The 24,377-nt window shown below is 45.2% G+C and overlaps 1 protein-coding gene across 1 annotated transcript in view; it reads left to right on the plus strand.

The window, feature by feature from the left end:
* The window catches only part of LOC122562332 (unconventional myosin-XV-like), a 447,653-nt gene that overhangs the window by 73,257 nt on the left and 350,019 nt on the right, over positions 1-24,377 (plus strand). Inside the window, exons 10-11 of the mRNA XM_043715207.1 lie at positions 367-481; positions 5,879-6,120. Coding sequence (XP_043571142.1) covers positions 367-481; positions 5,879-6,120 — 357 coding nt within the window. The remainder of the gene's footprint in view (positions 1-366; positions 482-5,878; positions 6,121-24,377) is intronic.

The raw sequence follows: 24,377 nt of genomic DNA on the forward strand, positions 1-24,377 counted from the left end.
CTGTAATTATGGGTGACTTTAATCTGCAAATAGACTGTGCAAATCAACTCGGTCACAATACCATAGAGGAGGAACTCCTAGAGTGTATATGGGATGGTTTTCTGCACCAATATGTTGAGGAACCAACTAGAGAACAGGTCATCTTAGACTGGATGCGATGCAGAGAGAAAGGAATAAAATGTTGCTGACAGAGAGCTTTTGGGGATGAGCGACCATAATACAGAATTGAGGTCGTAGATTCATTTGCTGAGGTGATGTGTTTTTCTGCAGACATTTTCTCACCTTGCTAGGTGACATCGTCACTGTGTCTTCAATAAAGTGTTGGTGCTCTGTCCTGTCTGGTATATATGTGCCTCTGTTTTTTAGTACTTTCGGTTCTGTGCCCGAGTGATTCATAATGTAGAAATCTTTATCAGGATGGAGAGGGAGGTAGTTGATTCTGAGACCTGGGCCTTGAACCTTAATAAGGGTAACGACGATGGTATGAGGTGTGAGTGGACTATGGTTTGGGAGATTATTGAAAGGAATGACAACAGGTAGGCAATGGCAAATATTCAAAGAGAGAATGGATCAATTAAAATATTGTTTATTCCTGTCTGGTGCAAAAGTGCAAAGAGAACATTGGCCAAACCACGACTTATGAAGGTAGCTAAAAGGAAAACAATAGAGCTGAAGCTTGGGAACAGTTTAGAAGTCGGCAAAGGAGGACCATGGGATTGACTAAGGAGGGAAAGTAGAATATGAAAGGAAGCTTGCAAGGAATGTTAGAGACAACTGTAAAAGTTTCAACAAGGTACACAAAGAAAAAAGATTGGTGAAAACTAATGTAGATCCCTTACAGTCAGAAACAGGGAACTTTACAATTAAGAACAAAGAAATGGCCGCCAAAGTAAATTCGTGGTTTACTCCCTGCCTTCATGATGGAGATCTCAAATAACATAGCAGAAATGATGGGAAAGTAGGGTTTAGTGAGAAGGAGGAACAACCAAATCTGCTTTGGTAGAGAAATGGTGTTGGATGGGATTGAGGGCTGATAATCCACAGTGCCTGATAACCCAAATCCCAGAGTACATCAGTGGTCAACTTCTGAGGTTCTTCAGACTCTGGAACAGTCCCTGCAGATTGAAGGGCAGCTAATGTAACCTTACTATTTAAAAAAGGAGGTAGAGAGAAACCAGGAAATTATAGATCAGCGAGTCTGAAATCGGTACTGGGGAAGATGCTAGAGTCCATTTTCAAGGATTTTATAACGATGCACTTAGAAAACAGTGATAGAACCAGACACAGTCAGCCTGGATATACAAAGGGAAAATCATGAAGCAGTTGGTTAGCTCTCTGAGCTGTTGGGCTACTGTGCAGATGTTTCATTACCATGCTGGGTAACATCATCATCAATGTGACCTCCATGAAGCGCTGTTGTTCTGTCCCTTTTGCTTTTTTTTAATGCACGATAACCCTAGCATTTCAGCAAGCTAACCAACTACCTCATCCCCAACCTGAGCTACAGATCTTCATGAAAACCTTAAGGGAAAATCATATTGATTAATCTAGTTTCATTGAGGACGCAACTAGTATAATTGATCAGAGGAGCCAGAGGCTGTGGCTTGTTTGGATTCTTAGAAGGCTTTCCACAAAGTTCCACATGAGTATTCAATGTGTGAAATTAAAGCCATAAGGTTGGGGATAGGGTATTGCGATGGATAGAAAATTGGTTCGCAGGCAGGAAACAAAGACTGGGAATAAATGGGTCTTTTTCCAAATCATTAGATTCCCTACAGTGTGGAAACAGGCTCTTCGGCCCAACAAGTCCACACTAACTGTGTGAAGAATAACCCGCCCAGATCCATTTCCCCTCTGACTAATGCACTTAAACTATGGGCAATTTAGCATGGTCAATTCACTGCACATCTTTGGACTGTGTGAGGAAACCAGAGCACCCAGAGGAAACCCATGCAGACACAGGGAGAACGTGCAAACTCCACACAGACAGTCACCCGAGGCTGGAATCAAACCCAGGTCCCTGGCGCTGTGAGGCAGCAGTGCTAACCACTGAACCACCAGGCCACCCATTCTAAATATTAAAGGGCAGGTGATAGGCAATGACGAGTAGTGTACTGCAGAGATCGGTACCAGGAACCCCAGCTAGCCACAGTATCTGTTAATGATTTAGTGAACTGTGACAAGTTGACAGCGGCGTTGCAGCACAGTTTGGACAGGCTGGATGAGTGGCCAAATATGTGGTAAACATAATATAATGTGGATAAATGATATAGACTCTGGGAGCAAAAACAGGAAGGCAGATTATTTAAATTGCTGTAAATGTTCAATAAGATCTGGGTGTCCTTGCGCGCCAGTCGCTGAAAGTAAGGGTGCAGGTCCAGCAGGCAGTGAAGACAGCAAATTGTATGTTGGCCTTCCCAGCGAGAGTACAGAAACAAGGATATCTTACTGCAACTGTACAGGAAATTGATGAGGCCACAGCTGGAATACTGTGAGCAATGTAGGTCTCCTTATCGGAGGAAGGATGTCCCTGCTGTAGAGGGAGGGCAGCAAAGGTTTACCTAATTGATTCCTGGGATGGCAGGACTGGTGTGTGAGGACAGACTGTGTTGGTTGGGATTATATTCACTGAAATTTAAACTCGGAGGACTAGACATGGTTAATGCAGGAAGGATGCTCCCAGTGGTGGGGGAGACTAGAGCCAGGGGTCATTGCTTTACGATAAAGAGGTAAATCTTTTAGGACAGTGATGAGGAGAAATTTCTTCACCCATGGAATTCACTATTCCAGGAACACGATGTGTTTTCAATACAAAGATAGATGTACCTTGTGTGGCTAAAGCGTTCAAGGGTTAAGGGGGAGGGCGGGATTAGGATATTGAGCTCGATGATCAGCCATGACCATATTGAATGGCGGAGCAGGCGTGAGGGGATGGATGAGCCTACCCCAGCTCCTCTCCTCTATGTTTCTATGCTTTTTGTGTCTTTGTTTCTATTGCTTTCATCTTAAAAGAGGAATGCAGCCTCCCCAAGTCTAACCCACCGCACCACTGCCTCCTTGAGAAACAGTCTGTACAAGTGCCCATTGTCCAAGTTCAGTGGATCTGAGGAAAGATCCGAAAGGTAATCTCTGTTTCGCTTTCTATCCACATTGCCAAACCTGCTGAGCTTTTCCAGCATTTTGCTATTTCCATTTCAGATTTCCAGTATCTGCACATATTTTGCTTTTGGGTTCTCATTGACCTCTGACCTCTGACCACTGACCTCCTATGGAATCCCTATGTCATTTACATGGCCAATTCATCCCCAGGAAAGTTTAATTTGCTCTTTCTAATGTCAATCCTCAACTTTCTCCTGAACCATTCTTAACTCTCCCTAAAGGCCAAATTTATCCTGATAAACACCTCATTTAAAACACCTTTCCCATCCTCTTTAATTTGGTATTGTCCTGTACTGTGCTCTTAACCCTTGACTCTTGACCCTGCACCTACCTGACTCATCATACAACTGTCCTGGGAGAGACAGAAAGACACAGTTCTCCAAGTCGGCAACACCAATTACAAACTTGGAACTATTCATTCATAATCCACTTCCACTACTCACTAAACATCATCAATGTAAAACTTTACCTCTCAACCATCTTATTTTATATCCCTCAGAAAATGGAAATGGCCATTCAGCCCCTCAAACCTGTTCCTTTATTCAGTTAGGTGATCCTCTTATCTGCCTTTGCCCCATATCCCTGGATACCCAATGGAAACCCAAGATTCCAGTCTTGAAAGTTCCAAATCCCATCATTCATAAGTCTCCCGATTTCCAGATTTCCACTCTTCAGCAATAATTACTACTTCCCTCCTCTAACATGGGGATTGTGGCCCCTCATTTTGGATCCCCCCCCCACCAGCGGTTTGGTCAACCTCCATGTGCAGGAAGGTCGGGGATTCCAGAGATAAAGGGTGGAGCTTTTGAGATCTCCCTGGTCATCAGCCAATGGCCTGGCAAAGATGGCTGCATTCTATCCCAAAGACCAATCATTGGTCGCCCCCTACAGGCTGACATTGTTTCCTTCGGAAACTGGGGGAACAGCTGAACTTAAAGGAAGCAAAACTCACCTTGTGACATCCTGATGGAGTTGAATGCAGTCTTTGGAATGGGCCCATAGGAAGTAAGACTAGATTAGGGAACAAAAAGAAAAACTTGCATTGATTTTGCACCTTTCATGACCTCAAGACTTTCTACTGGGCAATTAAGTGCTTTTTTAAAGTGTAGCCACTGCTGTAATGTAAGAAAATGTAAGTTTCGGTACAGCAAAGAGCAATGTGATAACAGCCAGAGAATTTATTTTGGTTATGACAATCAGGACATTGTATATAGCTACATTATAATCCAAAATAATTTACATTTGCAATCAACTCCACACTTTGATGTGAGAGCTTTATTTCAGCTAAACCACAGGCCATAAAACTCACTGTACTGATTACCTTCACTGGTATCCAGACTGTATGCTTTATTCCACCAGTAAATCACTATGGTACCCTTTTATCTATTAACCACCAGCAGTAAATCACTCATGTTTTCCAGTTGGTTAATTTATATGCAAAGCCCATTAAGGGCAATGCAGACCATCAGAATCATAGAATCCCTACAGTCCGGAAGCAGGCCATTCTGCCCATCAAGTCCACTCCAATTAGATTAGATTAGATTACATTACAGTGTGGAAACAGTCCCTTCAGCCCAGCAAGTCCACACCGACCCGCCGAAGCGCAACCCACCCATTCCCCTACATTTACCCCTTCACCTAACACTAGGGGCAATTTAGCACGGCCAATTCACCTGACCTGCACATCTTTGGACTGCGGGAGGAAACTGGAGCACCCGGAGGAAACCCACGCAGACACGGGGAGAACGTGCAAACTCCACACAGTCAGTCGCCTGAGGCGGGAATTGAACCCGGGTCTCTGGCGCTGTGAGGCAGCAGTGCTAACCAATGGGCTGCCAGGCAGTGAGAGAGAGAAAAGGAGAGAGGGAAGGGGCTAAATCACAATGCAGTTAGCTGGGGAAATAAAACACTCTGCTTCCTCATAGTGTCCACATCTCTCTAAAGGCATTGAGAGTATTGATGGACACTCCAAGGACACTGGGGCAGTGTATCTGTGGAACAGGTGCTGAGAGTCAGGAACTGCAACCCCCTGGACCTGTTAACAACCAATCTGGCCAGGCCCACTGATTCCAAGCTCCCCATATTTCTACAGCTGGCTTAAACCCAACAAACCCTTCATGAATATGTCCATCTTCCAATCAGTCTCAGCGGTTCATCAAACCACACTAGACAATGACAAACTATCCCAATCTTCAAAACTCCATCGGTTGTTTTACATCCCCCTGAGAGAGACAGACTTTAACATCTCAGCCAACTGTGCAGAACGCCCACACGCTGCAGGCAAGTGTCAGGCTGAGGTGATGGAGCTGAAATCCTGGAGTGGCACTTGAACCTGCAAACTCACAGATCAAGAGCAATCAGTGTTGGCCCTTTCCATAGCGCACAAAACGCCGATGCAGAGCAACAGGGAAGGAATTTCACAGGAATTACCCACCTCCCACCCTCTCACCACCATCCATCTGCAGGGGAGCGTCAGCGCTAGGGTAGTGATCTCTGTTACAGGTCTGACACGGTTCCCTGCTGGGGGCACGGATCAGTCCATCTGTCACAGGTCAAACAGAAATAGCTGGAGAAACTCAGCAGGTCTGGCAGCGTCTGCAGAGAGAGAAACAGGTCCAGTGACCTATCAGGAGAACTCTGCTTTCTCTTTCTCTCTCTGCCAAGTTTCTCCAGCTATCTCTGCTTTTGTTTCAGATTTCCAGTATCTGTTTTACTTTAGATCAGCTCACAGATCAGCAAATCACTCACCTGCATGAACGTGAACAGGAGCTGAGTGATGGGGAACAGAAATTTAATGGGATGCTCACAGCCTTTAAACCCAGCAACGTGGACAATCTTGAAGACATCAAGCAGCAAACTGCAAGCTCCAAAAAGCAGCAAGCCTCCTGTAAACCAGAACACAGACCGGAGGCTCAGGGACCGAGACCAACGTCAAACATTGCCGGTGCCAACGATCTCAAAGTAAACCCAGCCTGCTAGAAACAATCAGCGAGTCAGGCAGAGTCTGCAGAAAGAGAGAAACTTGGCTGGGGTGGCTCAGTGGTTAGCTCTGCTGCCTCACAGCGCCAGGGACCTGGGTTCGATCCCAGCCTCAGGAGTCTGTGTGGAGTTTGCACATTCTCCCTGTGTCTGCGTGGGTTTCCTCCGGGTGCTCCGGTTTCCTCCCACAGTCCAAAGATGTGCAGGTTAGGTGAATTGGCCATGCTAAATTGCCCGTAGGTTAGGTGCATTAGTCAGAGGGAAATGGGTCTGGGTGGGTTACTCTTCAGAGGGTCGGTGTGGACTGGTTGGGCCGAAGGGCCTGTTTCCACTCTGAAGGGATTCTAATGTTTCAGGTAGATGAGACTTCATGCCTTGTCTAATGGAACCTGGGTTCACACTCTGTAGAGTTTTAGTAATGGGCTCGGCCGACATTGTTCATTCCTCCAGGCAACAGGCTTCCACCCGGAGCACCTCTGGGGTTGGGGAGGCCAGGTAGGGAGAAGGATTGAAGAGCGCTTACATCTGGGCTTGACTGGACCCGATCCCTGGGATGTTGTTGGACGTGAGGGTGAATGGGGCATTTGACCTCTCGCTCCAACGTTGCTTCGTGGATTGACTTTCCAACTCGGGGCGGAGAATTCTTCCAGGTGATATGGCACAGGAAGATCCCGAGGGAAGGCAGTGAGAGAGGCCTTGTTTCTAGCCTGGGGAAGGGGCAGAGTCCTTGGATCCATCAGTCAGGCCCAATGATCAGTCACCATTGGAGACCATCCCCCTGCCTCTCCCCCAGCCCCTCTCAATGTGGGAGTGGGAGGGAGCAGGACGAGAATTCCAAACTGCGCAATGGACCTGAAAGGTGCAGGTGGAGAGGGGAGCTCAAGGGCAGGCGAACGTGTGGAGACTATTGTTCTCGGTATTTTATGTAACTTTATAGATATTTGGTTTGCTTTAAATTGATTTGGTTTATTATTGTTGCATATACTGAGATACAGTGAAAAGTATGGTTTTGTGTGCTATCCAGACAGATCATAGCTTACACAAGTACATCCGGGTAATAGAACAGAGTGCAGGTTACAGTATTACAGCTACAGAGAAGGTGTAGAGAGAGATCAACTCTAACATAGGAGAGATCCATTCTTAAGTCTGATAACACCTTATCAATGGGACTACATATGTGTGGACCTTCTCAGTAATTGTCAGAGAGTGAAGATTTTATTAAAGAAGTTGTTTTTTCATACCTCTCAGCCACACTGGCCCAGCATGGGGGTCCTCAGAAACAATAACTCCATTCTGCCGAGCAGTACACAAAACGTAGAACAGCATCCAACCAACAACGAGGCCCATCACGACAGTGAGTGATAGCAGCACCTCAGTGTGCCCCACTGGCACCTCACTGAAAGCCCCTGCACAGATCAGAGCTGTGCCCAGACAGAGGGCATTGACAGCCACTGGGCCAGAGAGCAGCCTGGAGCCTGGTCTGGGCTCCTCCAGGGCCCCCCTTCGCACTGACTCGGGGGAGTTAGGGCCCTTCCCCCGTCCGTATTCCACTTCCAGATGTGAGGTCACTGCCTCATTGGTCAGCACACTGGCATCGATCATTTCCGCAGCGAGACTGAGGAGATTCTGAAATATTAACAGACAGAAAGAAGTCTCAGCCACAGGAACAGGCACCAACTGTTTTCTAACAGGCCAGCACCTCCCTCACAGCAGGACGGTCACCTTCAGCCCCTGCTCAGCGTAATATACACTGGATCTTCCTATCTCAACGATAGCCCCAATCCATTCTCATCCCTCAGTCCATTCTAACGTATCCCCCAGCCCATTCCCACCAGACCTGCCAGTCACACTGTTACAGAGAGGTCTAAGCTGTCATCACTACTTTGAGTCCTGGTGTTGTTGAACGAATGACTTACCCCTAGGAAGTGAGTGGCTGTTTAGTCTGTGTCAGTGTTCCCGCTGACTCAAAATTAGCAGAGTATCTACACAGGGCAGTGTGACATATTTATAGACAGAACCTCTGCAAATCACAGCAAAACACAATAATTGTCATAAACATTGACTATGCGATGGGACTGAAAGTTCTGGGACTTTGTGAAATTTGCAGGATGTTGCAATCATGCCAAGTGATTTATAACCATATCTATCAAAGACAACATCCAATAGGTGGTCAAGATGAGAGATATAACTGCAATTGAGCAGAGAGGGACTGGCTTTTCAAAAGTTCAAAGAAGAGAGAGCTTTAACAAAAGGTCTGTGATAACACAGCATTTTCTATCCAGCGTTTGTCATTTGCTGCTGACGTAAATTAACAGGTAAATTATAGCATTACAAATCACAAGCAAAATGAGTTAATGTTCCCTTCCATCAAAATCAAACACTCCCAGGGCAGGGACAGCATATGGGTTTAGATAAGGAGTGAAGCTCCCTCTACATTTTCCCCCATCAAACACTCCCAGGACAGGGACTGCGCAGGGTTAGATACAGAGTAAAGCGCTCTCTACACTGTCCTCATCAAGCTCTCCCAGGACAGGGACGGCACAGAGTTAAATAAAGTGAAAAGCTACCTCTACTCTTTTAAATTGAAAGTAAACTCCTCTCTGCCACATTCCTACAGATACTCCCAGAAGAGCACAGATCAAGAGGCAGATGGCCCCCTCACAGTGAGCCCCTTCTCCAGGCTGAGGTGCACGAGTTACTCACTGCCTTCCTGATAGCTTGGATGCAGTGACGATAGGGGGGACGTTGACTGTCCCTTGCCGATGGCCACAACGTATTGCTTGATAGGAACTCAAGGATGGGCGTTAACACTGCCCCCCCATGCTGGTTGGTCAGCATGGAGAAAGGTGACAAGATCCCCGGAGGTACAGGAGCTGCAGAAGATGCAACACATGCCCCCACCCACCTCTAACCAAAGTAGGTTCGGCTGGGCCTTGTCTCTGAGGTTGACGATGATAATCCTGGAGTTTTCTTTCCACTCGAGTGCCACCCTCACTCCCTTTATAAATGGTTCAGTCTCATCAGGCAATAGTTGCCTCTCAGCCCCCACCACCTCATCAGAAACTAGCCCCAGGTCCCGGGCCTTCAGGTGATTCATGCTGCTGGTTGCTTCGATCATTAAGTGCCTAATGCTGACTGGGTCCCGGATGTGGATAGTACCAGCAGCAGCAGGAGAGGCTCCCAGATCCCACACCTCGTGGGAGCAGGTGAGGCTCCAAGCTCCATGTCCCAGCAAGCAGCAACAGCAGCAGAGTAAAGTCTCCTTTACTCTTTTACACTGAAAGTAAAGCTCGCTCTACACTGACCCATCAAACACTCCCAGGACAGGGGGAGTACAGGGTTAGATACAGTGTAAAGCTCCCTCTACACTGTCCCCCCTCCATCAAACACTCCCAGGACAGGGGGAGAACAGGGTTAGATACAGAGTAAAGCTCCCTCTACATTGACCCCATCAAACACTCCCAGGGCAGGGGCAACACGGGGTTAGATCCAGAGTAAAGCTCCCTCTACATTGACCCCATGAAACACTCCCAGGGCAGCGACAGCACAGGGTTAGATACAGAGTAAAGCTTCCTCTATACTGACCCCATCAAATACTCCCAGGACATTACATTCCCTACAGTATGGAAACAGGTCCTTTGGCCCAACAAGTCCACACCGACCCTCTGAAGAGTAATCCACCCAGACCCATTCCCCTACCCTATATTTACCTCTGACTAATGCACCTAACACTACGGACAATTTAGCATGGCCAATTCACCTGACCTGCACATCTTTGGACTGTGGGAGGAAACCGGAGCACCCGGAGGAAACCCACGCAGACAGGGGGAGAATGTGCAAACTCCACACAGAGAGTCCCCCAAGACTGGAATCCGACCCAGGTCCCTGGTGCTGTGAGGCAGCAGTGCTAACCACTGAGCCACCATGCCATCCCAACGACATGTAGGAGTCTTTGAAAGATCAATAGACCAGAGTTCAGTACTGAGACACAACAAATGCTGGAGATCATAACAGGTTCAGACAGCGTCCATGGAGAGAAAGCAAGCTAGGGTTTAGGGTCTAGATGATGCTGTCTGACCCCGTTGTGATCTCCAGCATTTGTTGTTTCTCAGTACAGTTTCCAGCATCTGCAGTTCAGAGTTCAGCACTGGCACATTCCTATGAAGCTGAAAGATACTGATGGTAAAATTCAGGAACTTTGGATGACAAGAGGTATTGAGAGTCAAAACGAAAAAGGGAATTATTGGAAGGTTTAAGAAATCAAAATCAAACAAAGTCCTTGAGGGGGTTAAAGGAAGCAGAAAAGAACTTAAACAAGACATTAAGGAGGCAAGGGGGGCTATGAAATGAACATGGCAAATAGGATGAAGGAAAACCTCAAGGCTGTATATTTGGAGCAAGAGGGGGTTAAGGAAAGGGTAAGCCCACTTAAGGACAAAGGAGGGAATCTATATGTGGAGCTGGAGGAAGTGGCTAAGGTTCTGAATGAGTACTGTACATTGATATTCACCAAGTAGAATAACATGAATGTTGGTAAGATTAGAGAGAGATATGTTAATATTCTGGGAGATGTTGATATTAAGAAGGAGGAGGTGTTGGGTGTCTTCAAAACATTAAGGTAGTTAAGTCCCCAGGGACTGATGGGATGTATCTCAGGATACTGAGGGAAGCAAGGGAGGAGATTGCTGGGCCTTGACAGAGACCTTTGTATTCTCTTTAGCCACTGGTGAGGTCCCAGAAGGCTGGAGAATAGCCAATGTTGTTCCTTTGTTTAAGAAGGGCAACAGGGATAATCTGGGAAATGATGGGCCAGTGTTAGGATTTACTTGCATTTGGAAAATAATGGACTTATTAAGGCTCATCAGCATGGCCTTGTGATTGAGTTTCTTGAAGAAGTGACAAAGATGATTGAGGGTAGGGCAATGAATGTTGTCTACATGTACTTCACTCAGCATTTGACAAGATCCCTAATGCTAGGCTGTTCCAGAAAGTTAAGTCACATGGGATCCAAGGTGAGTTGGTAAATTGGATGCAAAATTGACTTGATAGTAGGGCACAGAGGGTAATGTGGAGGGATGCTTTTCTGACTGGAAGCCTTTGACCAATGGTGTTCCACATGGATCAGTACTGGGACCTATGTTACTGTATATACATTTATAAATGATTTGGATGAAAATGTTAGTAAGTTCACAGATGACACGAATATTGGTGGAATTGTCATTAGTGAGGAAGGTTATCAAAGAATATAGATCTGTTGGAAAGTTGGGCAGAGTAATGGCAGATGGAGTTTAATCCAGCCAAGTGTGAGGTAATGCATATTGAGAGGTCAAATGCAAGAGGAATGTATAGAGTAAATGGCAGGACGCTTAAGAGCTTAATATATAAATAGGCATCATGGGTCCAAGTCCATAATTCCCTGATGGTGGAAACACAAGTGGATAAAGTAATTGTAATGAGGTCAGACAAATTAACACATAGAATATGAGTTTCCTGATTGGGGCTGTTAATTTGGTCCAGTCAGGGAGCCCTGGCTGACAGATAGAGATCCTGACAACCTGAGAGCTGGCTCTGAAGAGGCAGTCCTAAAGTCAAAGACTTTTCATGTGTAAATAAAGGGTGATTTGGTGATGTGAGGTACAGGCCTCTGCGGAGCTATGTCAGTGGTTAAAAAAAAGCATGCGGCATACTTGCCTTCATTGGCCAGGACATTGAGTATAAAAGTTGGCAAGTTATATTACAGCTGTATAAGACTTTTGGTAGGTCATATTTGGAGTAGAGTCATAGTCAGAGAGTCATACAACTTGGAAACAGATCCTTTGGCCCAACCAGTCTACACTGACCATGTTCCCAAACTAAACTAGTCCCACTTGCCTGTGCTTGGCCCATATCCTATTCATGAACTTATCCAAATGTCTTTTAAACATAACCTGCATCCATCACTTTCTCTGGCATTTCATTCCACACACCAAACACTCTCTGTGTAAAAGAATTGTCCCTCATGTGCTTTTTAATTCATTCGCCTCTTACCTTAAAACTATGCCTCCTAGTTTTGAAGTCCCCCACCCTGGGGAAAACACCTTTGTTATTCACTTTATCTATGCCCCTCAGACCTTTATAAACTTCAATAAGGTCACCCCTCAACCTCCTGTGCTCCAGTGAAAAAGTCCCAGTCTTTAGTCTATTTTAAATCTCAAACCCTCCATTCCTGGTAACATTCTGGTAAATCTTTTTCTGAGCCCTCTCCAGTTTAACAATATCCTTCCTCTCGCAGGGCGACCAGAACTCCACATAGTACACCAGAAGAGGCCTCATCAACATCCTGTACAACCTCACCATAATGTCCCAACTCCTGCACTCAAAAGGTCTGAGCAATGAAGGCAAGCACGCTAAATGCCTTCTTAAGCACCTATCTACATGTGATGCAAGTTTCAAAGAATTATGTCCCTGAACGCATGGATCTCTCCGTTCTACAACACTACTTAGGGCCCAGACCATGAATTGTCTAAGTCCCACCCTTGTCTATTTTACCAAAACACAATACCTCACATTTACCCAAATTACACTCCATCTGCCTCTCCTCAGCTCATTAACCTAATTGATCAAGATCTCTTCACTGTTCACTACGCCACCAATTTTGGTACCATCTGCAAACTTATTAGCTATGCCTCCTAAATTCTCAATCAGAACGTTTATTTCAATGACCAACAAAAGTAGACCCAGCATCGAAACCTGTGGAACACAAGCCTGTGGTCCTGGGCCTCCAATCCAAAAAGCAACCCTCCACCCTTTTAAAAGAAAGTTGTAAACATGAAAAAACCAAGACCTCCCCCACAACCAAATAGATCAATCCCCTCTGTTCCATTCCTATTGAACACCCCGGGGCAGGAACAATAACGGTTTAATATCCAGAGGGAGGTTCCCTGCTTGTTTCAACTAAAGTTAAAATTCCTCTCACACCAATCCCCATTGAACGCATCCAGGACAGAGACAATATGGCATTAAAACAAAATCGGAATAAAGGAAAAATAAAGCAGCCTTCTTCCCAGGGCACCAAACTGAAAGCAAACATAAGAACTAGAACATAAGACCTCGGAGCAGGAGTAGGCCGCCTGGCCCCTCGAGCCTGCTCCACCATTCAATATGATCATGGCTGATCTTATCGTGGACTCAGCTCTACTTACTCACCCTCTAAGTGTATCCCTTAATTTCTTTATTGTTAAAAAAAACTATCTTAGCTTTAAAAACATTTACTGAAGTAGCGTCAACTACTTCAGTGGGCAGGGAATTCCACAGATTCCCAACCCTCTGGGTGAAGAAGTTCCTCCTCAATTCAGTCCTAAATCTGCTCCCCCTAATCTTGAGGAAGTGCCCTCTTGTCCTAGTTTCACCAGCCAGTGGAAACATCCTCTCTGCTGCTATCTCATCTATTCCCTTCATAATTTGATATGTTTCTGTAAGAACCCACCTCGTTTTTCTAAATTCCAATAAATATAATCCCAGACTACTCAGTCTCCCCTCATAAGCCAACCCCCTCAACTCTGGAATCAACCTAGTGAATCTCCTCTGCACCCCCTCCAGTGCCAGTACATCCTTTCTCAAGTAAGGAGACCAAAACTGCACACAGTACTCCAGGTATGGCCTCACCAGCGCCCTGTACAGCTGCAGCATAACCTCTCTGCTTTTAAACTCAATCCCTTTAGCAATGAAGGACAAAATTCCATATGCCTTCCTAATTACCTGTTTAACCTGCAGGCCAACCTTCTGTGGTTCATGCACACGGACACGCAGGTCCCTCTGCATAGCAGCGTGCTGCAACATTTTACCGTTTAAGTAATACTCCTTTTTACTGTTACTCCTACCAAAATGGATGACTTCACATTTATTAACATTGTATTCCATCTGCTAGGCCTTTGTCCATTCACTGAAAGTATCTATGTTCCTCTGCAAAGTCTCCCAGTTCTCTGCACACTTTGCTCTGCCACTCTTCTTAGTGTCATCTGCAAACTTTGACACGCTACACGTGGTCCCCAACTCCAAATCATCTCTATATATATTGTGAATAATTGTGGTCCCAACACTGATCCCTGAGGCATACCACTAGTTACTGATTGCCAACCAGAATAGCACTCATTTATCCCCACTCTTTGCTTCCTGTTAGTCAACCAAACCCTATCCATGCTAATACTCTACTCCTAACACCATGTATCCTTATCTTATGTAGCAGCCTCTTGTGCGCCACCTTGTCAAAGGCCTTTTGGAAATCTTGGTACACCACATCCACTGGGTCCTCATTGTCCACCATGCTCATAATGTCTTCATAGAATTCCAAAAGATTTGTCAAACTTATACCTGCCCTTCACGATCCCATGCTGTGTCTGCCCAATGGGTTAATTTCTATTGTGATGCCTTGCTATTTCTTCCTTGATAATAGGCTCAAATATCTTCCCCACAACAGAAGTTAAAGCTAACCACTCTATAATTCCCCATCTTTTGTCTACCTCCCTTTTTATACAGTGGCATCACATTTTCTGTTTTCCAATCTGCAGGGACTACCCCAGAGTCCAGTGAATTCTGGAACATTACCACAAGTGCCCTTGCTATTTCTTCCACCATCTCTTTTAGTACCCTGGGATGGATTCCATCAGGGCCAGGAGACTTGTCTATCCTTAGCTCCATTAGCTTGCCCAACTCTACCTCTTTTGTGATAATGATTGTTTCCAGGTCCTCACCTGCCTTAGCCTCCTTGTCAGTTACTGGCATGTTATTAGTGTCCTCCGCGGTGAAGACCAGCACAAAATACAATGTCTCAGCCATTTTATCATGTCGCATAATTAAATGCCCCTTCTCATCATCTAAAGGACCAACGTTTACTTTAGCCACTCTTTCATTTTATATGGTTATAGAAACTTTTGCTATCTGTCTTTATATTCTGTGCTAGTTTTTTTTCTCATGTTCTGTTTTACTTTTCTGTATAGATCTTCTTGTGGCTTTCTGTTGACCTTTAACATTTTCTCAATCTTCTAGTTTCCTGCTGTTCTTGGCCACTTTGTAAACCTTCTCTTTCAATTTGATAGCCTCCCTTATTTCCTTAGACACCCATGGCAGATTCCCCCTTTTCTTACAGTCCTTCCTCTACATTGGAATATACTTTGCTGAGCACTTTGAAAAATTGCTTTGAAAGTCCTCCACTGTTTGTCAACTGTCTCACCATAAAATCGTTGTTTCCAGGCTACTTTAGCCAAATCCTCCCTCATTCTATTGTAGTCTCCCTTGTTTAAACGTAAGACCCTAGTATTGGATTTTATCTTCACACTGTCCATCTGTATTCTAAATGCAAGCATACTGTCATCACTTCTTCTAAGAGGATCCTGGCACGGTGGCACAGTGGTTGCACTGCTGCCTCACAGCGCCAGAGACCCGGGTTAAATTCCCGACTCAGGCGACTGACTGTGTGGAGTTTGCACATTCTCCCTGTGTCTGTGTGGGTTTCCTCCGGGTGCTCCGGTTTCCTCCCATAGTCCAAAGATGTGCAGGTCAGGTGAATTGGCCATGCTAAATTGCCTGTAGTGTTAGGTAAAGGGGTAAATGTAGGGGAATGGGTGGGTTACGCTTCGGCGGGTCGGTGTGGACTTGTTGGGCTGAAGGGCCTGTTTCCACACTGTAAGTAATCTAATCTAACTCTGAAGTCATTAATTATTCCTGCCTCATTATACAGGACCAGATCTAGGATAGCTTGCTCTCTCATTGGTTCCATTATATACTCTTCAAGAAAACTTATCATGAATACACTCATCAAACTCTGACACCTCCCTCCCTTTCCTGGACCTCTCCATCTCCATTAATGATGACCGACTTGACACTGACATTTTTTACAAACCCACCGACTCCCACAGCTACCTGGATTACACCTCTTCCCACCCTACCTCTTGCAAAGGTAAGTCCTAAACTTTTTTTTTGTTTAACTCTTTCATGGGATGTGGGGTCACAGGCTGGACCAGCATTTATTGGCCATTCTAAATGCCTGGAGAATGTGGTGGGGGGGTGCCTTCCTGAAACACTTCGGTACATGTGCTGTCAAGAAGGGAATTGCTGTTCTGAGAGATGCCATGTAAATGCAAGTACTTCTTTCTCTGCCTCTCACTCTTTCTTCTTTGCTCCTTTCTCTCTGTCTCTCTCCCATTGTTTCTCCTCCCCCACTGTACCTCACTGTAGACCCAGAACTGAATTAGAGGTGATGAGGGGCAACTTTTGAAATGTCTATGTCAGAAACTCTATCCAACATGTTCCCGTCTCTTTGTGGGATCTTGCCAGAGACAGAATGCCAGTGGCACAGTTACCTGTCCAGTAGTGAGAGGTTGTTAGTCATAATTAGGTGTCTCCTTGGGGACAATAAATGATGATGCAGCCTGGCTTGAGTCTGCCCTTGTAGCCCTCCCACCTACAGCAGCAGCACCCACTTCTCTTAGCCAGGCTGCAAGCTACTGGCCAGTTGGCTGTTTGGTCTTTTCCCCAGTAGAGTTCAGCCTTCATCCCCAAGGAGGCAACCTGTTCACTCAAGATTCCAGAATGATTGTATTGGCAGGAAGATCTCATTAACCAACGGAAATCCTCTTGTTCCTCATTTAAAATCCTGGGCAGGAAGATGTGACCCTTTGCCTCAGTTTGGTGATTGTTAAGATGTGGTAACAATCTGTTTTATTTTCTCAGAGACAGTATCGCCAAAGCTCTTTATTCAGTCCTGTTTGATTGGCTGGTCCAGCAAATCAATCACTGTCTGATGCCAGTGGAGATGGATAGCTCCGTGGGAATTGTGGATGTCTATGGATTTGAGGTAAGATAGATCCTTAAATCTTATCTGTTAGTTCCGTGCTGTGGATGTTCCACACATGTATGTGTTTGGATATAAAACACTAAGTAACTAAAATGACATATCAGGCATTGTGCTATGTATCCTTCCTCATAATAAAAAAAACTTGCATTTATTTTGCACCTTTTGCAGTCACAGATACCTCAAAGTTCTTTAAGCCTTTAGCAAAGTAAGTACTCACTGTTGCAAAATAGGAAGTGCATCAGTCATTTTGTGCACTGCAAACTTACACAAATCGTAATGTGATAATGGTCAGATAATCTCTTTTGAAGGATAAATATTGACCACAATACCGAGGAGAACTGCCAGATCTTCTTCAGAGCAAGTGTCATGCGATCCCCAAAAGGGCTAACGTCATAGAGACAATTTCAGAGTAATTCAGCATGGAAGCAGACCCTTCACTCCAACCTGTCTGTGCCAATCATGTTCACAAGTTAAACTCATCATATCTCCCCGCGCTTGTCGCATTTCTCTCCAAACCTTTCCTATTGGTGAACTGGTTCGACAAATTAACATGGGGATTAAAATCCCCCAAGATAATTGCCATACCATTTTTACAGGCATTAGTTATTTCTTTGTTTCTTGCCCGCCCTAATGTGATGTTATTATTTGGTGGTCTTTAGACTACGCTTATCAGTGACTTTTTCTTAGAATTTCTAATGTCCACCCAAATGGATTCACCTTATTCTCCATAGAACCTAGATCATCTCTCAGCACTGCCCTGATGTTGTCCTTGAGCTACAACACCTACATTGCCTTCCTGTCTGTCCTTCCGAATAGTCTGATACCCCTGGATATTTAACTGCCAGTCGTGACCACCCTGTAACTATATCTCCGTAATGGCTAATAAATCAAATTCATTCGCGATGATTTGTGCAGGTAACTCGTCGACCTTGTTAAGGATGCTATGAGCATTCAGGTAAAGTGCTCTTTATGCTAGCCTTCTTATCCTCATGATACCAACATCTCGAATAATATCTCCTGAATCATCCTTCCTTTTTATTTCTTATATACTTGTACTTAATCCCTTCTGCACACATGCTAACCTGTTACATACCTTTTTATTTACCATCATACTTCTTGTCATTTTCCCTTCCCTTCCCCATGACTCACAAGTTTAAAGTCCTAGTGACCACCCTGTTTATCCTTTTCGCTACAACACTGGTTCCAGATTGGTTCAGGTGGAGACCGTCCCATTGGTACAGATTCCCCTGGTTCCGAAACTGATGCCAATGCCCCATGAAGTGGAACCTCTCTTTCCCACACCACTCGCTTAGCCACATGTTTACTTCCCTACTTTTCTTATCCCTAAGCCAATTTGCATGTGGCTCAGGCAGTAAGCAGGAGATTATGACCCTCGAGGACCTGTTCCTTATTTACGTTCCTCATACTTGATAATCTCCAAACAGGTCCTCCTTCCCAGCCTTGCCTATGTTATTATTCCAATGTGCACCACAACAACTGGATCCTCCCACTCCCGCTCCAATATCCTTTCAAGCCATTCGGAGATGTCCTGCAACCTGACACCGGTCAGGCAACACGCCATGTGGGTCTCCCAGAACTGACTCACAAAGGATACTATCTGTCCCCCTAATTGTAGAATCCCCTGTAACTACCATTTGTCTTTTTGCTCTCCCCTCTTGAATGGCCTTCTGCACCATGGTACCGTGGTCAGGTGGCTCATCCTCCCTGCAGCCCTTTTCCTCATCCACACAGGGAGCAAGCATCTCATAAGGTCAAGAGCTGAGGCTCCTCCATTCCTGAACTCAGGATTCCCCCTTCTCTGCCTCACTTGCAGTCACACTCTGTAGTCACTGATACTAATTGAATTTGGATTACTTAATCTACCAGGTGTGACTGCCTCCTGAAACAAAGCATCCACGTAACTCTCCCCCTCCTGGATGTGCCGCAGTGTCGCGGGGGATGCTGGGAAGGTAAATTTCCCTCAAAAAGGACTTAACCTTGAGAGTCAGCAGCCGACATTTGCAGCAGCAGTGGGAGCGGTGGGAATGGTCAAATCACGCTCAGGGAAGATGAGTGAACTGATATATTTGGGCAGCGGCTGGAATCTGAGCTTCAATCCTTGCTCTCACCGCTCCTGCTGCCGCTGAAAATGACGGCCTGACAGGGTCTCAAATGGCTGTGTCCAGAAGATCAAATGGCATGGAATCCATGGTGAGTTGGCAAGTTAGCTACAAAATTGGCTTGGAAGGTCTGGTGTTGGAAGGGCACGGCCAGTCGGGTGGCACCCAGACAACGAGAGGGTCGACATTTCGAGCATGAGCTCTTCAGGAATTCCTGGTGGGGAGCTTGTGCCTGGGGCATCATCTGTCCTGCTCCTTGGATGCTGCCTGGCTGACTGTCCTCTTCCAGCACTATACTTTTCGACCCTGGTCTCCAGCATCTGCAGTCCTCACTTTCTCCCAAAAAATTATCTTGGCCGTAAAAGATAGAGGTTAGTGGTAGAGGGGTGTTTTTCTAACTGGAGGTCTATGACCAGTGATGTTACCACAAGGATCAGTACTCAAACCTTTGTTGTTTGTAATAAATGAAAATGATTTGGATGAAAATGTAGGTAGTCTGATTACTAAGTTTATAGATGGCATGAAATTTGGTTTCGTATGTCTATAGGTATGTCAGGAATAAAAGAATGATGAGAGTAAAATTAGCGCCTGCCAAGGACAGTAGTGAGAAATTGTGCGTGGAGTCTGAAGAGATAGGAGAGGTGCTAAATGAATATTTTTCATCAGTATTCACACAGGAAAAAGAAAATGTTGTCAAGGAAAATACTGAGATACAGGCTATTAGGGATTGAAGTTCATGAAAAGGAGGCGTTAGTAATTCTGGAAAGTGTTGAAATAGATAAGTCCCCTGAGCCAGGTGGGATTTATCCTAGGATTCTCTGGGAAGCTGGGAGGAGATTGCAGGATCTTTGGCTTTGATCTTTATGTTGTCATTGTCTACAGGAATAGGACCGGAAGACTGGAGGATAGCAAATGTTGCTCCCTTGTTCAAGATGGGGAGTAGAGACAACCGTGGAAATTATAGACCAGTGAGTCTTACTTCGGTTGTGGGGTAAAGTGTTGGAAAGGGTTATAAGAGATAGGATTTATAATCATCTAGAAAGGAATAATTTGATGAAGGATAGTCAACATGGTTTTGTGAAGGGTAGGTCATGCCTCACAAACCTTACTGAGATCTTTGAGAAGGTGACCAAATAGGTGGATGAGGGTAAAGCCCTTGATGTGTTGTAAATGGATTTCAATAAGGCCTTTGATAAGGTTCCCCATGGTAGGCTATTGCAGAAAATACAGAGACATGGGATTGAGGGTGATTTAGTGGTTTGGATCAGAAATTGGCTAGCTGAAAGAAGACAGAGAGTGGTGGTTGATGGGAAATATTCAACCTGCAGTTCAGTTACTATTGGTGTATAGCAAAGGTCTGTTTTGGGGCCACTAACGTTTGTCATCGTAACGAAAGATGCTGCAAGTTACAGAGGGACATAGATAAGCTGCAGAGCTGGGCTGAGTGGTGGCAAATGGAGTTTAATGTGGATAAGTGTGAGGAAGGAGTAACAGGAATGCAGAGTACTGGGCTAATGGTAAGATTCTTGATAGTGTGGATGAACAGAGAGATGTCTGTGTCCACGTGCCTGAATTCCTGTAAAAAACTCTGTGCAGCCGCACTTGGAGGAGTGCGTACAGTTCTGGTTGTCGCATGATAGGAAGGATGTGGAAGCATTGGAAAGGGTGCAGAGGAGATTTGCCAGGATGTTGCCTGATATTGAGAGAAGGTCTGATGAGGAAAAGCTGAGGGACATGAGTCTGTTTTCATTACAGAGAAGAAGATTATGAGGTGACTTAATAGGGACATATAAGATAATCAGCGGCTTCGATAAGGTGGACAGTGAGAGCCTTTTTTCTTGGATGGTGACTGCTAGCATGAGGGGACATAGCTTTAAACTGAGGAGTAAGGACAGATGTCAGAGGTAGTTTCTTTACTCAGAGTATTAAGGGCATGGTACGCCCTTCCTGCAACAGTAGTAGACTTGTCAAATTTAAGGGCATTTAAATGCTCATCGGATAAGCATACAGATGATAATGGAATAGTGTGGGTTAGATGGGCTTCAGATTGGTTCCATAGGTCGGTGCAACACCGAGGGCTGAAGGGCCTGTTCTGCGCTGGAATGTTCTATGTTCTATGCATCTACCACTTTCTCTGGAAGTTCATTCCACACTCAAACCATTCTTTTCGGTCCAACTAGTCCATGTCACCTATAATCTCAAAGTAAACTAGTCCTATCTGCCTGCGCTTGGCTCATATCCTTCCAAATATTTCTTATTCATGTATTTATCTAAACATCCTTTAAACATTGTAACTATCCGCCACTTCCTCGGAATGTTCATTTCACACCTGAGCAACTCTTTTTCCAAACAAATTGCCCCTCAAGTTTTTGTTAAATATTTCTCCTCTTACCCTGAAAATATGCTCACAATTTTGAAATCCCCTACTCTCGGGAAAAGGCACCTGCCACTCACCTTATCTATATCCCTCATTGTTTTATAAACCTCATAAGGTCACCCCTCAACCACCTATGTCATAGAGTAATACAGATGTACAGCATGAAAACAATCTGCCCATGCCGACCAGATGTCCTAACCCAATCTAGTCCCACCTGCCAGCACCCGGCCCATATCCCTCCAAACCCTTCCTATTGATATACCTATCCAAATGCCTCTTAAATGTTGCAATTGTACCAGCCTCCACCATTTCCTCTGGCTGCTCATTCCATACACGTACCACCCTCTGCGTGAAAAAGTTGCCCCGTAGGTCTCTTTTATATCTGGCAGCTCATTCCGTACACGTACCACCCTCTGCGTGTGAAAAAGTGCCCCGTAGGTCTCTTTTATATCTTTCCCCTCTCACCCTAAATCTATGCCCTCTACTTCTGGACACCCCAACCCCAAGGAAAAGACTTTGTCTAATTACCCTATCCATGCCCCTCATAATTTTGTAAACCTCTGTAAGGTCACCCCTCAGCCTCCAACACTTCAGGGAAAACAGCCCCAGCCTGTTCAGCCACTCCCTATAGCTCAAATCCTCCATCCCTGGCAACATCCTTGTAAATCTTTTCTGAACCCGTTCTAGTTTCACAACATCTTTCCGATAGGACGGAGACCAGGATTGCACACAATATTCCAACAGTGGCCTAACCAATGTCCTGTACAGCCGCAACATGACCTCACAGCTCCTGTACTCAATACTCTGACCAATAAAGGAAAGCATACCAAACACCTTCTTCACTATCCTATCTACCTGCGACTCAACTTTGAAGGAGCTATGAACCTGCACACCAAGGTCTCTTTATTCAGCAACACTCCCTAGGACCTTACCATTAAGTGTGTAAGTCCTGCTAAGATTTGCTTTCCCAAAATGCACCACCTTGCATTTATCTGAATTAAACTCTATCTGCCACTTCTCAGCCCATTGGCCCATCTGGTCAAGATCCTGTTGTTCTGAGGTAGCCTTCTTCACTGTCCACTACATCTCCAATTTTGGTGTCATCTGCAAATTTACTAACTGTACCTCCTATGCTCACTTCCAAATCGTTTATGTAAATGACAAAAAGTAGAGGACCCAGCACCGATCCTTGTGGCACTCCACTGATCACAGGCCTCCAGTCTGAAAAACAACCCTCACTACCACCTTCTACCTTTGAGCCTGTTCTGTATCCAAATAGATAGTTCTTCCTGTATTCCCTGAGATCTAACCTTGCTAATTAGTCTCCCATGGGGAACCTTGTCGAATGCCTTACTGAAGTCCATGTAGATCACATCTTCCTCTCTGCCCTCATCAATCCTTTTTGTTACTTCTCCAAAAGACTCAATCAAGTTTGTGAGACATGATTTCCCCTGCACAAAGCCATGTTGACTATCCCGAATCAGTCCTTGCCTTCCAAATACATGTACATCCTGTCCCTCAGGATTCTCTCCAACAACTTGCCCACCACCGACAGCAGACTCATAGTTCCCTGGCTTTTCTTTACCACCCTTCTTCAACAGTGGCACCACGTTTGCCAATCTCCAGTCTTCCAGCACCTCACGTGTGACTATTGATGATACAAATATCTCAGCAAGAGACCCAGCAATCACTTCTAGCTTCCCACAGAGTTCTAAGGTACACCTGATCAGGTCCTGGGGATTTATCCACCTTTATGCATTTCAAGACATCCAGCACTTCCTTCTCTGTAATATGGACATTTTGCAAGGTGTCACCATCTATTTCCCTACAGTCTATATCTTCCATATCCTTTTCCATATTGATGCAAAATATTCATTTAGTATCTCCCCCATTTTCTGCAGCTCCACACAAATGCCGCCTTTCTGATCTTTGAGGGGCCCTAGTTACCCTTTTGTCCTTAATGTATTTGTAAAAACCCTTGGGATTTTCCTTAATTCTATTTGCCAAAGCCATCTCATGTCCCCTTTTTGCCCTCCTGATTTTCTCTTAAGTATACTCCTACTTCCTTTGTACTCTTCTAACGATTCACTCGAGGGCGGCACGGTGGCACAGTGGTTAGCACTGCTGCCTCACAGCGCCAGAGACCCGGGTTCATTTCCCGCCTCAGGTGACTGACTGTGTGGAGTTTGCACGTTCTCCCCGTGTCTGCGTGGGTTTCCTCCGGGTGCTCCGGTTTCCTCCCACAGTCCAAAGATGTGCAAGTCAGGTGAATTGGCCATGCTAAATTGCCCATAGTGTTAGGTAAGGGGCGAATGTAGGGGTCTGGGTGGGTTGCGCTTCGACGGGGCGGTGTGGACTTGTTGGGCCGAAGGGCCTGTTTCCACACTGTAAGTAATCTAATCTAATCTTGTCTATACCTTACATATGCTTTCTTCTTTTTCTTAACCGATCCCTCAATTTCTTTAGTCATCCAGCATTCCCTATACCTACCAGCGTTTCCTTTCACTCTAACAGGAATATTCTCTCTCAGGATTCTCGTTATCTCATTTCTGAAGGCTTCCCATTTTCCAGCCGTCCCTTTACCTGTGAACATCTGCCCCCAATCAGCTTTCGAAAGTTCTTGCCTAATACCGTCAAAGTTGGCCTTTCTCCAATTTAGAACTTCAACTTTTAGATCTGTTCTATTATGGTCGCTGGCTCCAAAGTGTTCCCCCCACTGACACCTCATTCACCTGCCCTGCCTTATTTCCCAAGAGTAGGTCAAGTTTTGCACCTTCTCTAGTGGGTACATCCACATACTGAATCAGAAAATTGTCTTGTACACACTTAACAAATTCCTCTCCATCTAAACCCTTAACACAATGGTAGTCCCAGTCTATGTTTGAAAAGTTAAAATCCCCTACCATAACCA

Source organism: Chiloscyllium plagiosum, chromosome 24 (assembly GCF_004010195.1).
Source record: "Chiloscyllium plagiosum isolate BGI_BamShark_2017 chromosome 24, ASM401019v2, whole genome shotgun sequence".
In the NCBI taxonomy this organism is placed as follows: domain Eukaryota; kingdom Metazoa; phylum Chordata; class Chondrichthyes; order Orectolobiformes; family Hemiscylliidae; genus Chiloscyllium; species Chiloscyllium plagiosum.